The sequence below is a fragment of the Canis lupus genome, chromosome X (genome assembly GCF_003254725.2).
Source record: "Canis lupus dingo isolate Sandy chromosome X, ASM325472v2, whole genome shotgun sequence".
NCBI classification, from domain to species: domain Eukaryota; kingdom Metazoa; phylum Chordata; class Mammalia; order Carnivora; family Canidae; genus Canis; species Canis lupus.
The window spans coordinates 107241250-107257691 of NC_064281.1; the positions used below are offsets into that span (position 1 = coordinate 107241250).

The 16442-nt window shown below is 39.0% G+C and overlaps 1 protein-coding gene across 1 annotated transcript in view; it reads left to right on the forward strand.

Annotated features, from left to right (window-relative positions):
- The window catches only part of ADGRG4 (adhesion G protein-coupled receptor G4), an 85664-nt gene that overhangs the window by 38356 nt on the left and 30866 nt on the right, over positions 1 to 16442 (forward strand). Inside the window, exons 10-12 of the mRNA XM_049107841.1 lie at positions 4867 to 5083; positions 6185 to 6347; positions 14411 to 14545. Of these exons, the coding sequence (XP_048963798.1) occupies positions 4867 to 5083; positions 6185 to 6347; positions 14411 to 14545 (515 nt within the window). The remainder of the gene's footprint in view (positions 1 to 4866; positions 5084 to 6184; positions 6348 to 14410; positions 14546 to 16442) is intronic.

Below are 16442 nucleotides of genomic sequence, written 5' to 3' on the forward strand. Positions count from 1 at the left end.
GGAGATAGTGGGGTAATGAATGTTTCCTTCAAAAGATGCTCCACCTGGGTTTTCCCTGTGGAACAGGGGCTGTGTGTGAGTGTGAGGGGGATGGGGACTAATTGCTGGCAGTCAGCTGCTGCCACTGCCCAGTATGGATCTTCCATAGACTGGAGTCAGAAATATGGGAACTTCCAATGCTCACTGGCCCTCATAATCCACTGAGAATAGTTCTTCTACCCCAGGGACCTGGGGGAGATGGTAACTACCACTCAGCTGCCTAGCCCAATGGAGCGATTTTTTCCACCAGGCAGAGCTCTGGGAGACGGCCACAGTTCCTAGCTCAAATGCTATGGTCTCCCACTGTACTGACCAAGTTTCCAGAGATTTTATTGATTAAATACATCTCAATTGGTTGTAAGATCTCTAATCAACCTCCAGAGACTTTGTGGGGCTTTTTTAGATTATTTATTAATTTATTCATGAGAGAGAGAGAGAGAGAGAGAGAGAGGAAGAGACACAGGCAGAGGGAGAAGCAGGCTCCATGCAGGGAGCCCGACGGGGGACTTGATCCCGGGTCTCCAGGACCATGCCCTGGGCTGAAGGCGGCGCTAAACCACTGAGCCACCTGGGCTGCCCACCTCCAGAGACTTTGAATGATTGTCTTTGCTAATTTTGACCAGTGTAATAGATATAGCGCTTCGTGAACTTTCCCCCAACCTCCCCTTGCAGTCCTATTCTTAAAGTACTGCCCTTCCTTATCAGTGTTTTGAAAGCGTACGTAAGTTTCCCTCATCGGATTTCAGTCTGTACATATCTTGTCAGGCATAGCTCTATCGTGTGAAGCAACGCCCCTCCCCCCCGCCCGCCATACGACTAGTTGAAAAGTGAGGCGCAGGCATTCCAGTGCCTTGCAGGACAGGGAATTGCCTTGAGGCAGTGAACTCCTCGGACTTGTCTTCCTTGCAGAAGATGGAAATTTGAGATCCTTGCCAAGGAATATGTAGAAGAATTAGAAAAGTAAGCACAGGTCTAGATGGTTTCTAGGTCTGAAATCATGAGTCAGGACACTAGGGAGGGTTGCAACGTGAAGTGAGTGCACAACAAATTAGAGAGGTCTGTGTTTTGTGCTGACCTCCCTCCTCTGAGCGACACATTTTTCCTAGACACGATAATAGAATTTTCTCCATAGGAGAAAAAGTTAAACAACCATAACAATAGGAGGAGCATGGCACTGGGTTAGGATTTTTAGAAAATTAACTGTCAAAAGTCACTTAATTTAAAAAAATCTGCAGAGGATGAGAACAGTCGTGTGGTGGCTGTAATGTACATAACTAAAAAATAAGTGATCAGATTTATTCACTTTGGAGGAATGCTTCTCCTTGTAAGTTAGGAAGTTAATGAAAAATGAGTACAATGTCAGAGAAAGAAAATGCATTCACGTTGTAACAAGTTTTCTTTAGCTTTCAATCTTGCTGACAAGCATTAGATATCTTGGTTGGAGAAAAACTTGTCAGTTTCCCAGTTAATGCCCATTTCATGTAGCTCCTTAATATCACAGAGTTCAAAAAGGTATCTTATTTCAAAGGTCTGTGGATTCTTTGCCCAGTTTTTGTGACCTTCAAAATATTTAAGATGCATCACACTCTGATGAAGCTGTCTGGAGCTTTCCACAAAGCTGTCTCTTGTGTGTGTCCATCCCGCCGCTGGGGTAAGACTGCATGGTGGAGAGAGAACGATGTAATTCCAAGGAAGACAGGGAGAACTGGGAAGCACAGCTGTTCCAACCCTGTGGAGAAAAGGGACAAAGGCACAGATGCTGTAGTAGAAAGTGATATTTAAAAACGCCAGCTTTGGAATCAAAGAGCCCTGAGTTAGAACCTCTGTGTCATAATTTCTTATCTGTATAAAGGGAATAATATTAGTACCCATCACACAAGGCTATCGTGATGATTAAATTGGAGAATGTATGTATAATGTCTTGGGGTATCTTGTCTCCAAAATGCCCACCATCAATTCATTCCCTCCCTGACAATTAGAAGTTGAATCAGGGATGCCTTGTGACTACTTAGCCCAGTAGAATTTGGCAGTGGTGACACTGTGCCAATTTTGGGACTAACTTTTAAGGGGACTGGAAATTTCTGCTTCCTTTCTCTTGTATGCTCTCATTTGGGATTCTTCCTCTCAGAAGCCAGACACCATGCTATAAGAAGCCTCAACAGTGGTGTGCTAGAAAATAGTTAACAACCATCTCTGCCAAAAAAGGTAATTTTGCTCCATTTGTTGATTTCCTTGGTGTAATATCCCCCTGATGGCTGAATATAAACTACAACATGCAATTACTGAGCATGAAGTTGGTAAGAGATACACAGGTACCATAGATATAAATAATTACCAAAGCATAGATTATTAAAATATAGCGGAATTATTAGGAAGTGATTATTCTTGAGTATCACCATTGTTTACCATAAAATTTATTTAATTAAAAGTTGATATAATTTAATTTTCAATAATGGTTGTGTTTAACAACCAGCTCACAAAATTCCTGAAAATTTACAATTTGTTCTGACAAGTTGATAGCAGCTGGTTCCAGTATACCACAGGCTGGATCCAGCATACCACTGAGCCTAAGCCACTGGGAGAGGCCATGTGTCAGGAACAGCCTCAATTGACCCTCAAAGGACAACAGCCTCAACTGACTGGTCCATGGGCATCAACTGCCAGCCATATGAATGAGCTGTCTCAGACTTCCAGCCCAGTCTAGTCTTCAGATGACTCTTATTCCAGCTACCATCTGATTGCAACCAGATGAGAGACTGTAAATCAGAACCACTCAGCTGAAACTGGTCAACACACAGAACCATGAGGGATAATAATGAATTCTTGTTTGAAGTTGTGATGTTTTGGGGTGGTTTGTTACACAGCTGTAGACAACTGCAATACTGACTCATAGAAATTAATAAATAACAGATAGTATCATTGTTTTGATTGCTGCAATTATTGGCAGATTAATTGAAACTACTTGAAGCAATGGGGGGGTCTATTTATTTTACAGCAAATAAGGGAGGATTGTTTTTACTGCTTTTGCTTGAGGACTTAAAATTTTTACACAATGAGTAATTTGTCCTGAATTTGACTTAAAAAACATGTAACTCTACAATTACTTTTCACAATATAGTTAGTCTCCCATTGGCCTGTTGTTTACTTTCCTCCTGAGACAGCAAGGACTGCATGAAGTAAAGTCACACCACTGAGGCCCAAAGAATACTCCAGGTGGGCAGCTCTGGCTCTCCGATTTACAGGAAAGCCTGAAAATTTAATGAGAGTGATAGAAAGATCTGTGAATGAGAATGCTACATTTTTCTTCCATTCCCTGTCTTATTGTTTTCTGTTTCTTTAACTGACCAGAAGATAGATGTAACAAGGACAAAATATTAATTTAGACGTAATTACAACCTTGTTCAACCTCCCTCTTTCTTCCATCTCAGTTCCTAGGGGAGGCCGTTGTTGGGCAGATTGAAGTAAATTGTTAAGGGGGGGAAATTCATAGAATTTCAGTTAAGATTGCTTAATTTACATTGACAAGGACAGAGAGTTATTTGGGGGGGGAGAAGGGAGAGAGAAAAAGGAAGATGTTTATGGTAATTTTTTTTATTTTGGTAATTTATTTTGTTTTCTCAAATAGACTTGGTTATTTGTTATTTGTTTTTGGGGTTTTTTTTTAAAGATTTTATTTATGTATTCATGAGAGACACAGAGAGAGAGAAAGGCAGAGACATAAGCAGAGGGAAAAGCAGGCTCCATGCTGGAGGCCTGATGTGGGACTCGATCCTGGATTCGGGATCATGCCCTGAGCCAAAGGCAGATGCTCAACCACTGAGCCACCCAGGTGTCCCCAGACTTGGTTATTTGTAATGTAATCTGGGTTAAGTGTGTTATGAGTATAATCTCTCTCTGGACTTTTTCTCAATGCATTGTTATTTCTCGATTATTTTCCATTGTATTTTGATTACTGGACTTAAGTGTGAATGCTTTAAGCTAAGAGGGCACCACAAGGAGCTTAGCTTTATATCGCTTATATTGAACTAGAATCTAACTTGTGTTGTATTAATTTAACAAATACTAGCACTATGGTTATGACAAACAGTTCTTTTGTTTTAGAGATGCATACTAAAGTATTTATGGATGAAATTATATGTCTGGGATTTGCTTTAAAATATTCTGGGGTTGGGGGAAGGTGGGTGAGAGTGTAGATAAAATAAGATTAGCTCTTCATTGACACTTGTTGAAGCTAGGTGATTCATAGGTACATGGGGACTCATTATACTATTCTTTCTACTTTTGTGCATGTTTGAAAATTTCCATAATAAAAAGTGAAGAAAAAAGTGGGCGAGTTAATATCTATTGTTCTTACTCTCTCTAAAAAAATCTAAATTAAGATGCTCTTTATTATATGTGGTCCATATTTGCTTTTTTTCCCCGTGGTTGCTGGTTCTTGACAGACAAATATCATCACCACCCTTGATTATGAAAACACAGACTGAGTGTTTGCTGATATTTTAGTACAGGTGGGATCTACTTAACTCAATCCAATACTCAAAAGTCTTAACTTAATTAGAATCTAATTGCAAGATGATCTTCAGTGACAAAAAGGTTTCCCTGGTGTATTTTAAAAAGGATTTAATGAATAAAAACTTGACTTATGTGCTATTTTCTGGGACTTGCCTATTGTAGAAATTGAAGTCCAGCATTTTTTTACTGTAAATTTTGCTGCCTGGGTAGATATTTGCATTTGACTGTCTTTACTTTTTAAAGGGAAGGAAGTAGACCAGCATGGCCTCAAACTAAGTATAATGCAGGTTTTCTATTACAATTTTCTTTCCCCAGAGAATGCAGATGATGTTGCAGAGCACATTTTAAATTTAATAAATGAATCCCCTCTTCTGGATGAAGAAGAAACAAAGATTATTGTTTCTAAAGTATCTGATGTTTCACAATGTAATGAGATAAGTATGAATCTAACCCAGGTTATATTACAAATAATCAATGCTATTTTGGGAAAGCAAAACAATTCAGCATCTGATCTGCATGAAGTAAGAAATGAGTAAGTACTAATACTTTGATAAAATAAGTTATTTCATAACATGTATAATATTTGTTATTCATTCCTTTGCATACAGTCCACCAAATTTTCAAGGTCAGGTGGCTATGCATAGAAAGCTGAGTTATTACAATGCAATGAGGTCATCCACTCAAATCTCAATTGTGAAGAATGCATCACAAAATTCTTTTTTTTAAGATTTTATTTATTTATTCATGAGAGACACACACAGAGAGAGAGGCAGAGACACAGGCAGAGGGAGAAGCAGGCTCCATGCCGGGAGCCCGATGTGGGACTCGATCCCGGGACTCCAGGATCACGCCCTGGGCCAAAGGCAGGTGCTAAACCGCTGAGCCACCCAGGGATCCCTGGTCCCCCAATTTCTATAAAATGCATCCACCCCGTGCTCAAGCAAAAAGCTTGGGAATAGTAAGTCACCTCATAGCCAACCAAAAACCAAGTCTTGTAGGAGACATTGGATGTGATATTTTTAATCCCTGGAATATTCCTGGAACCCATCTACTTGTGTCCATCCCCACCATCACCACCACCCTAGTCCCCAGCCTCATACCTCTCAGCTGACCTACAGTAACCTCATAATTGGGCTCCTTCCCCTCTATGGTTGCTTCTCTATGGTCTTTCTTCTATATGGCAGCCAGAAGGATCTTTTAATGCACATATCAGATCATGTCATTCCTTTGCTTTTAAAGCCCCTCAGTGGCTTTCTGTTACACATAGAATAAAATCCAAATTTCTTGGCCTATGGGGCCATGCAGGATCTGGCTTTATATATAACAATGTCATTTAATCTTGAGAACCACCTTGTGAGAGGAGTGCTAGTAGTACCTCCAGCTTGCAGGTGAAGAAACTGAAGCTCAACCACGTTATTTTATTGGCCCATGCAGTTAGAAATTAGAGGAGCTAAGATTTAGACCTCAGGTTGTCTGACTCCAAAGCCAGTGCTCTTATTTAATAATTCATAAACAATATAAAGACAGTGAATAAACCTAAAGGAAAAGTCTTACATTGAGGAAATCTCATAAGGAGAATGGGTTTTATATTAAAGCAGTAGGAGTGCTCTTTTCTCCCTGCGGTTCCTTGCAGAATTCTGAGGATAATTGAGCGTGCTGGTCACAAGATGGAGTTTTCTGGGAGGACAGCTAATCTGATGGTAGCCAGGCTGGCACTGGCCGTCCTGCGGGTGGACCACACATTTGAAGGCATGGCCTTCAGCATTCACTCTTATGAAGAAGGCACAGACCCTGAGGTGAGTCCAGCCCAGGGAACTGAGAACAAATCAGGCAAGCACTATTGCAAAACTTCTTTGGGAGAGAGAGGAGATACTTTTTAAAGATTTTAGTCTTCAAGGGACCCCTATGAAAATACAAATATCCCAGAGTAGATTCAGATAGAACCTTTAGTAGGCTAACACTTTGGTTTGAATGGTGTCCACAAGGTGTGCAATGACACCACCTTTGGCTCTATGACCCAAAATCATCTCACGTTACTTTATTATTAGCTACCATTTCTGGAGTACTTATTATATGTTGGAGCACTGAGCTACGGTCTGTACAGATAAGGAGATAGAACAGTCAAGTAACATGCTCAAGGACACATAGCCTAATGGCTGAGCCAAGATTCAACCTATGCCTGGCTTTAAAGTCTGGGCCCTTTCCATCACACCACAATCCCCACAGCTACTACCTCCACTGGCAACCACTGTTCTGATATTTTCCACCATAGTTTTGCCTGTTCTAGAACTTTGTATAAATGGAATTATATAATATGTACTGTCTCATATAAGATTGCTTTCATGCAGCATTCTTTTGTTTCTATAGTTTATTCTTTTTTATTGCTGAATAATATTCCATTGTATGGATTTACCAAAGATTATTTGTCTAGTCTCCTGTTGATGGCCATGGGGTTGTTTCCAGTTTTTGGCTATCATGAACAATAAATAAATAAATAAATAAATATTATTTATATTTATATCTGTGACAGACATTTATATGAACATTCATATAAATGTCTCTATGTGGATATATATTTTCATATATCTTGAGTAAATACCTAGGAATGGGATTGCTGTCTCATAAGATATAAGTTTAAATTTGTAAGAACCTTTCAGGTTGTTTTCTAAAGTGGATTGTGGAGTGATTTTTCTTTTTAAAAAAATCAAAGTATAGGATGCCTGGGTGGCTCAGTTGGTTAAGTATCTGCCTTTGGCTTGGGTCATGGTCCCAGGGTCTAGCATCAAGTCTCACGTTGGGCTCTCTGCTCAGTGGGGAACCTGCTTCTCCTTCTCCCTCTGCCTGCCACTCTGCCTGCTTATGCTCTATCTCTCTGTCAAATAAATAAATAAATAAATAAATAAATAAATAAATATCTTTTAAAAATTAAAAAAAGGGATCCCTGGGTGGCACAGCGGTTTGGCGCCTGCCTTTGGCCCAGGGCGCGATCCTGGAGACCTGGGATCGAATCCCACATCAGGCTCCTGGTGCATGGAGCCTGCTTCTCCCTCTGCCTGTGTCTCTGCCTCTCTCTCTCTCTCTCTCTCTGTGACTATCATAAATAAATAAAAAAAGTTAAAAAAATTTAGAAAAAAAATAAATTAAAAAATAAAAATTAAAAAAATAAAATCAAAGTACAGTTGACACACAGTGCTGCATTAGTTTGATTTTTTTCTTTTTTTTTTTTAGTTTGATTTTTCATTTTTGTATTAACCATTTGGGTATTTTCTTCAGTGATATATCTGTTAAAATCTTTTGCCCTCTTTTAAATTGGATTGTTTGTCTTCTTATTGAGTTGTAGGTATTTTTTTTATATTCTGGATACAAGGCATTTATCAGATATATGTTTTGAAAGTATTTTCTCTGTGACTTGCCTATTCATTTCTCAGTGTTATCTTTTTTGTTTTGGGAGACAGGGGGATGGGTTGGGGCAGAGAGAGAAGGTGAGAATCTCAAGCAGACTCCATGCTGAGTGCAGAGCCCAACATAGAGCTCCACTTCCTGACCCTGAGATCATGATCTGAGGTGATGTCATGAATTGGATGCTTAACAGACTGAGCCACCCAGGCACGCCTTCAGTGGTGTCTTTCGATGAGCATAAGTTTTACCATTGATGGGGTATAATTTATCAGTTCTTTCTTTTATAAACAATCTGTGACTTGTCTAAGAAATCTTTGCCTACTAGCAGGTCATGAAAATATTCTATGCTTTCCTTTAAAAATCTATGGTTTCAGCTTTAATGGTTAGGGCTATAAACTTAATTGAATTAAATTTTATGTATGATGTGAGGAGATATAGTGTAGCATATGGTTTCAAGTTCATTTTGTTCCATATAGATACCCACTTATTCCAGCACCATTTATTCAAGACCTTTGTTTCCCAATTGGCTTGCTTTGGTGACAAAAAATCAAATACCCATGCAGATGTAGGTCTGTTTCTGAACTTTCTACTCTGTTCCATTAATTTTTTTGTAGTTGCTTATGCCATTATCATACTGTCCTGATTACTGTAGTCTTGAAATCAGGTAGTGTGAGCCCTTCAACTTTGTTCTTTTTCAATATAGCTTTGGTTATTGTAGGCCTTTCCTGTGTCCGTAATAATTTTCAAATGTGCTTATCAATGTGTGCAAAAAAGAAACATGTGAAGAGTGATTGGGGTTGAGTTGAAGCTATTGATCAATTTGGGGAGAATTGATTTCTTAGGAATATTAAGTCTTCTCATCCAGGAACATTTATTTAGGTTGATTTTAATTTCCCTTAGCAATATTTTGTACTTTATTTATTTATTTATTTATTTATTTATTATTTTAAGTTTTAATTTTCATTCTAGCTCATTAGCATACAGTGTTATATTAGTTTCAGGTGGACAATAATGTGATCTAGCACTTCCATACATCACCTGGTGCTCATCACAAGTGTACTTACTCCTAGATGATAGAGATAGACATAGATATAGAATATCAATTTTATTTTTATATTCTTGCTGCAAACAATTGTAAAATTAAATTAACAAAAATTCCATTTGCAGCAACATCAGAAAACATAAAATATTTAGGAATAAATTTATGTATTTATATCTAACATGGAGCCCAATGTGGAGCTTGGACCCATCACCATGAGATTGAGACCTGAGCTGAGATCAAGAGTTGGACAGTTAACTGAGCCACTCAGGTGTCCCTATGTTTTGTAGTTTTAAGCAGAATAGTATCAAAATGTTTTATAGTTTAAGTGGAGTAGTATCACATGTATTTTGTTAAATATGAAAATAAAGTTGATATTCTATGTCTCTATCACCTAATTTTGGATCCTATGAATTTGGTAGTTGTAGCAGTTGTTTTAGAGATTTCTTAGGACATTCTATGTAATATTATCTGGCAATAGAGACAGTTTAATGTCTTTCTTATTTTTATTCCTTTCATTTCTTTCTTTTGGCCTTTTTGATATTAGTGTTTCCCAAAAAATGCTGAATTGAAGTAGTTAAATTGACATCCTTGTCTTGTTCTTGATATCACAGAAAAAGTATTCACTATTTTACCATTACTGTGATGTTAGGCATGATTTTTGTTTTGTTTTGTTTTTAGATGCCCTTTATTTGATTGAGGAAGTTACCTTCTGTTCCTAGTTTGCTGAAAGGTTTTATTGTGAATGGTTGTCAAATTTTGTCAAATTTTTTCTGTATCTCTTGAAGCAATCATTTGGCTTCTCTCCTTTATCCTTCTAATATGGTGAATTACATTGATTTTAGGATGTTAAGCCAATCTTGCATTTCTGGGAGAAAACCTACAGGTCATGATGAATTATCTGAATTATCGTGTTTGTATAATGCTATTTTCAACCTGCTTATATTTTAAGTATTTTTACACTTATGCTCATGAAGGTTGTTGGCCTGGATTTTTTCTAATTTTATCAGGCTTTAGATGAGGGTTGTGCCAAATTTAAAAGTGAGTTAAGAAATGGTCACTGTTCTACTTTTGGAAAGCATCTGTGTGACACTGGTTTTATTCCTTTATCAGAAGCTTGATAGGGTTCACTAGGAAACTCTCTGGGTCTGGAATTTCTTTGTGGGAAGTATTTTGATAGCAAACCCAATTAATTTAATGGATGTAGAGCCATTCAGGTGTTCTGATTCATCTTGTGTCTGTTTTGGTTAATTATATTTTTCTAATGCTTTATTTGATCTAACTTGCCAAGCTCGTTGACAATAGTTGTTCATAATATTTCCTAATTATTTCTTAACGTCTATAGGATTTATAGGGGTGGTCAGCAAAGGGTTTCTGTAAAAGGTCGTAAATAATTCAGGCTTTGTATGTCACAGGTGGTCTCTGTCTGGTGAACATCTTTTTAAAAAGATTCTATTTATTTATTCACTAGAGACACACACCACACATAAACAGAGGCAAAGACACAGGCAGAGGGAGAAGCAGGCTCCATGCGGGGACTCAATCCCAGGTCTCCAGGATCACGCTCTGGGCTGAAGGTGGCACTAAACCACTGAGCCACCCAGGCTGCCCGATTTCTTCATATTTAAAGTGCACTTCTTATAGATAGCATAGAGTTTGTGTTTCACTTTTTAATCCATCCTGAAAATCTCTGCCTTTGAATTGGAGTATTTAAGTTCTTTAACATTTAATTTATTTTTTGATCTGGTTGGATTTAGGACTACCATTTTATTTTATTTTCTACTTGTCCTTTTGGTTTTTGTTCCTCTTTCCCTGATGACTTTTGGTTTATTTTAATATTTGTTACAATTGAATTTTGATTTTTATTGACTCTTTGATTTTATCTATTTGCATTATTTTCTTGATGGTTGCTCTAGAGATTACGATTTGTGTCCTAATATTTTTGCAGTCTACTTAGAGGCAACATTGCATCAATTCATGTAAAACACAAAAACTTTGGCCATACATATCCATTCACACCCTCTATATTTTATGTTATAGTTGTCATATATATTATATCTAAGATTAGAAACCCCATAAGATGATGTTATCATTATTATTTTAAAGAGCCTTATGAAATTGAAATAAAAAGCTTATCTTTTATATTTATGTAGATATTTATAACTTTTAATGATCTTCTTTCTTATCTAAAGGTCAGAGTTCCATCTGGTAATATTTCCCTTCAACCTGAAGAGATTTACTTAGCATTTCTCATAGTACAGGTCTGATGGTGATGAATTTTCTTAGTTTTCATGTATCTGAGAATATCTTTCTTTTCCTTTTTTAAATGGTTTATTTACTTATTTTAGAAAGAGAGAAAGAGAGAGAGAGAGAGCACAAGCAGGGGGAAGGGCAAAGGGAGAGGGAGATGCAGATTCCCCACAGAGCATGGAGCCTGATGCAGAGCTCAGTCCCACCACCCTGAGATCATGACCTGAGCCAAAATCAAGAGTCAGATGCTTAACTGACTGAGTCATCCAGGCGCTCCTCTCTGATTGCTTTCAATCTTTTCTTTGTTTCTTTGCAGTTCAGTATTATGCGTGTAGGTGTGTTTTTCTTTGCATTTATCCTGCTTGAGGTTTGTGAGATTCTTGAATCTGTAAATTTACATCCTTTATCAAATTTGGGGAAATTTCCATCATTATTTCTTTAAATATTGCTTCTTTACCATTCCTTCTCTCCTCTCTTTTTGGGACCCTAATTACATGCATATAAGATTTTTGGACGTTACCCCACAGGTTCCTGGGGCTATGTTCATGCTTTTAATAATTTTACTAATTCTTTTGCTGATAGTATAACATCTATTGATTTCTCTTCAAGTCCACTGACATCTGTCATCTTCATGTTACACTTGGACCCATTCAGTGGAACTAAAAATTTTTGATACTGTATTTTTGGTTCTAGAATTTCCATTTTGTCCTTTTTTTGCTTGCTTCTCTGCTGTTATTTCCTCTTTTGACATTAATTGCAAGCATATTTTCTTTTAAATACCTGAGCGTGGTTCCACTAGCTGCTTAAAAATCCTTGTATGCAGATTCCAACATCTGGGTCATGGATCTGGATATTGTGAAGGTTATGTTGTGGGGATTCTGGATTCTACTATTTTCTTCAGAAAACTATTGGCTTTTGTTACACCAGGCAAATGACTCTGTTGGAATTGGACTATGGATTCCATCTCTGGGATGGTAGCTTAAAGCTCAGTTAAGTTCCTTTATCCTTAGTTGGAGTCTGTCCTGTACATTGGTGGTTCAGAGGCCAGGCAGATTTTCTTTTCTTTTCTTTTCTTTTCTTTTCTTTTCTTTTCTTTTCTTTTCTTTTCTTTTTTTCTTTTCTTTTCTTTCTTTTCTTCTTTTCTTTTCTTTCTTTTCTTTTTTATTTATTTATTCATGAGTGACAGAAAGAGGCAGAGACATAGGCCAAGGGAGAAGCAGGCCCCATGCAGGGAGCCCGATGTGGGACTCGATCCCAGGTCTCCAGAATCACGCCCTGGGCTGAAGGCGGTGCTAAACTGCTGAGCCACCCAGGCTGCCAGGCAGATTTTCTACTAAGAATTTTGGTTCCTCCTGATGGGACATCTGGGTGGCTCAGTCGGTTAAGCATTGACTTTAGCTCAGGTCATGATTTCCAGATCTTGGGATGGAGCACATTCTCTCTCAAATAAATTAATTTTTTAAAAAAAGAAAGAATTTTGGCTCCTCCTCTATAGCTTTCTCTTTTCCACAATTTCCTGTCCACCTCCCCCCACCCCCACCATCACTGCCCTGGCTTTCTAGTGACATGCTGTGGTTACCTGACCTTTGTTTTATGGTTATTCATGCCACTAAGACTACAGGTTTTCTATCAGAGTTTTCAGTGTTCTTCACAACATTAGTTTCACCTTGCTATCAGGTTAAGAGTTGTAAAAACAGGTAACTCACCTTGTAATGTTATCTTTTCCCAAGTGTCTAGTCTTGTCCAGAATTGGCCTGCTTTTGTTCATTTTCTAATGCTTTTGAGTTGTGGTTATTTTCTGTAGTTGTTATAGGTAGGAGGGTCAAGTCCATTCAGAGTTACTCAGTCATGCTGGAGGCAGATGTTGGGTTCCCATTGTAGTTTGGTTACATGTGGGGTTTTCTATTATAGACTTAGGGGGAGAAGCAAGTCAACCAACCCCAATCACATTCTCAGTACCGAACTGCTTGCACGTTGAATCTAAATCATAACTTCTCCATGGTACTTCATTGCCTTAGCAGATTTTATTTGTGCTGGCAGAAGAGCCATATGGCTTTGGGATTCACAAATAATTTTTAGAAATATTATAAACTCTCATCTCCTCTACCTCTACAGCTAGCTAGATAGTTCCTTGATAGGCCACATGGATAATGGGAAAAATGGAGGCCCAACTTACATATATCTTTGTTCAACTACATCCCAACTGTGTGACTCTAGACAAGTCACTTAACCTCTCTGAGCCACCATTTCCTGATATCATAATGAAACATACATTTCAGAGCTAATAGAGGGATTAAATGAGTGAATACATGTAAGGGTGCCCATATACCCTGAGAGAGTTCAGGTCCCAGTTTAAAGGCCCCCATTCACTTTCAAAAATGTTCTAGTGCTTATAAAATACTATTCTCAATCAAATCAACAAATTTTCCTACTAGTGAGCCTCTAACAGAATTCCTAAGGCCTTACTGCCTTGTTTCCTGCCTTACTTTTCTTTTTTTTAACGATTTTATTTATTCATGAGAGACACAGAGAGAGGCAGAGACATAGGCAGAGAGAAAAGCAGCTTCTCTGTGGGGAGCCTGATATAGGACTCAATCCCAGGACTCTGGGATCATGCTCTGAGCCAAAGGCAGATACTCAACTGCTGAGCCACCCAGGCATCCCACCCTGCCTTATTTTTCAACAAAAGCATTGCCCCATAAAATATGGGCCAATGCCTAATGCTATTGTATTGGTTTTTTGTTCCTTTTCTTTCCTCTCAGAGGTGTATGGGTGAAGGAGGACTGCTTTCAAAGACTGGCCTTTATTTCTGAAAATCATGGCAAATCATGTGACTTGTCATTTCCCTTTCCACCTCTATGCATGCCCAGATGCAAGTAGACCAGAAGGAGAGAAAGTCAGGGATAAGTTTAGGAAGAAAAAGGAGTGTGTGTGTGTGTGTGTGTGTGTGTACATGTGCACCCTGGTCACATCTTGTCTTATGATCTGAGTGAGCATGTACCTGTGTGTGTGTGCATAAAAGGTGTGGCATACCTTGTGGAACTATTTCCCAGCCTTCAGCTTTCCAGCGTGATGCTCTGAGGTTGCAGCTGGGGCTGGGGTGGGAGGTAGGGAGGGCTCCAGGCTCATGGGTGATTATTCCAGTTACTATTTCTCGGCTTGCCTTGGCAGATTTACCTGGGTGAAGTCCCTCCGGGAAGGGTTTTGGCTTCCATCTATCTGCCTCAATCACTGAGGGAGAGAATTCCTCTTAGCAGCTTGCAGACCATCTTGTTTAATTTTTTTGGCCAAACTTCACTGTTTAAGGTAAGTTCTTGCCTCTGGTGACTGCCATGAGCTGACATGTTGTGACTCATTGTAATTATGAGCTCTTGCTATTTTCATGATGTTCTGTTTATTTTAGAATATGCTCTCTGATTTATTCTGCAAGTCTCCTGGCACAACCTCTGGCCCTCAACATGATTCAACGTCTTCTTTAATGATGTTCTGCCGTTTTTAATTTTCACAGCTTCTCAGCTTTGCGACGGACCTTAAAGATCATGTGGTGACCAAATAGAGGCCTTAAGATGTTTTAAAACCAGAAAAGGACAGCAAGTTCTCCTGATGAGTGTTGTTTCAACTTCTTGGTGCTTTCCTCCTGAATCTTCCCTGGCTCCTCCAAGCCTTCATCCCCTCTCTTTTGTGCCAATTCATTCGAAGCTGAGTGGTGTCCAGTAGGACACTTGCCCTCCAGCATTTGTTGCTCTTTCCCACCATTTCCACAGAACCTTCTCCAAGGCCTCTGGTCCTCACCCATTGTTAAAACAAAGAGGCAGTATGATGTGGTGGCTATAAGCATGGATTCTGGGGCCAGACTGGCTGAATTTAAAGCTGGCTATGCCATAGTCTACCTGTGTGACCTTGGGCAGGTTACTCAGCCTCTATGGGCCTTCATTTCCTCCTATGTAGAATAGGTTAATAGTAGTACCTCACTGGGCTGTTGAAGAATGAAAGGAGTTAATACATATAAAGTGCTTAGAACATTGCCTAGCATGTAATAAGCACCAGGTACCTGTTTGCATTACTATTATTATTTGCTTATTTGGGGGCTCTGCCTAATAAAAGATTCATTTATTCGGCCCACTCTGTCCCATCTAGCTGTGGGGAAGACAGCAGTCAGAGCTAGCATGAAATGGTCGATGATCACTATTAATTGTTAAGGTTCACAGTTTATTATCTCATTTACTTATGAGAAACCTTGACTCAGAGAGTGCTGTGGTCTGAATGTCTGTGTCCCTCAGAATTCATGCATTGACACCCTAACCCTCAAGATGATGGTATTAGGAGGTGGAGGCTTTGGGAGGAGATGAGGTCATGCGAGTGGAGCCATCATAATGGGATGAGTGCCCTTATGCAAGAGGCCCCAGACAGCTTGCTTGACTTTTCCTCCATGTGAGGACATGGCAAGAAGATGCCATCTATGAATCAGAAAGCAAACCTTCACCAGAACCTGACCATGTAGGCACTCTGATCTTGGACTTCCAACCCTCAGAGCTGTGACAAATTTCTGTTACTTATAAGCCACTCAAGATGATTTTTTGTTCTAACAGCTCGAGTGAACTAAGACAAAGAAGCTAAGTGATTTTGCTCAAGGCAGCAAAATGGCAGCTAGGAAGTGGCATAACCAGTAATCAAATCAAAGCTGTCTGACTCCATAGTTCAAGTATCTAAGAGGTCCATACATTAACAGCTATGTGTGTTTTCATTTTCTAGAGAGGCTATCCAAAGGAAGGAATTTATAATGGTCAAATATTCAGTTATTGCAGGGAGATTGCAAAGGGCCAACTTAAATATGCCACATACCACCTCAAATATAATACATTGTTTCCAGTTATATCTGCAGGATGTTTTTTTTTTTCTCCTGGAGTTCCCTAGTGGCTCCCCTTTCTATGTACATTATATTTGTTCCTGTGGGTTTAGCTTAAATCCCACCCAGAAAGCCTGCCTGGAGTTCATGAGCCCCTGCTTTCATCCCCACCCCCTGCTTGCATTCTTGTCTTACATTTCCACCTAGTTTCTAGTCTGGTTTCCCTAAGTAGATTGTGGTGGATGTCATGGGTCAGGCATGTTTTATTTTCATGGCACAGGTACCTGACGTGTTTTCAGTAGATACATATTTATTAAGCCTTGTACTTAAGTGAAAATAAATTGGTTATAACTGGGA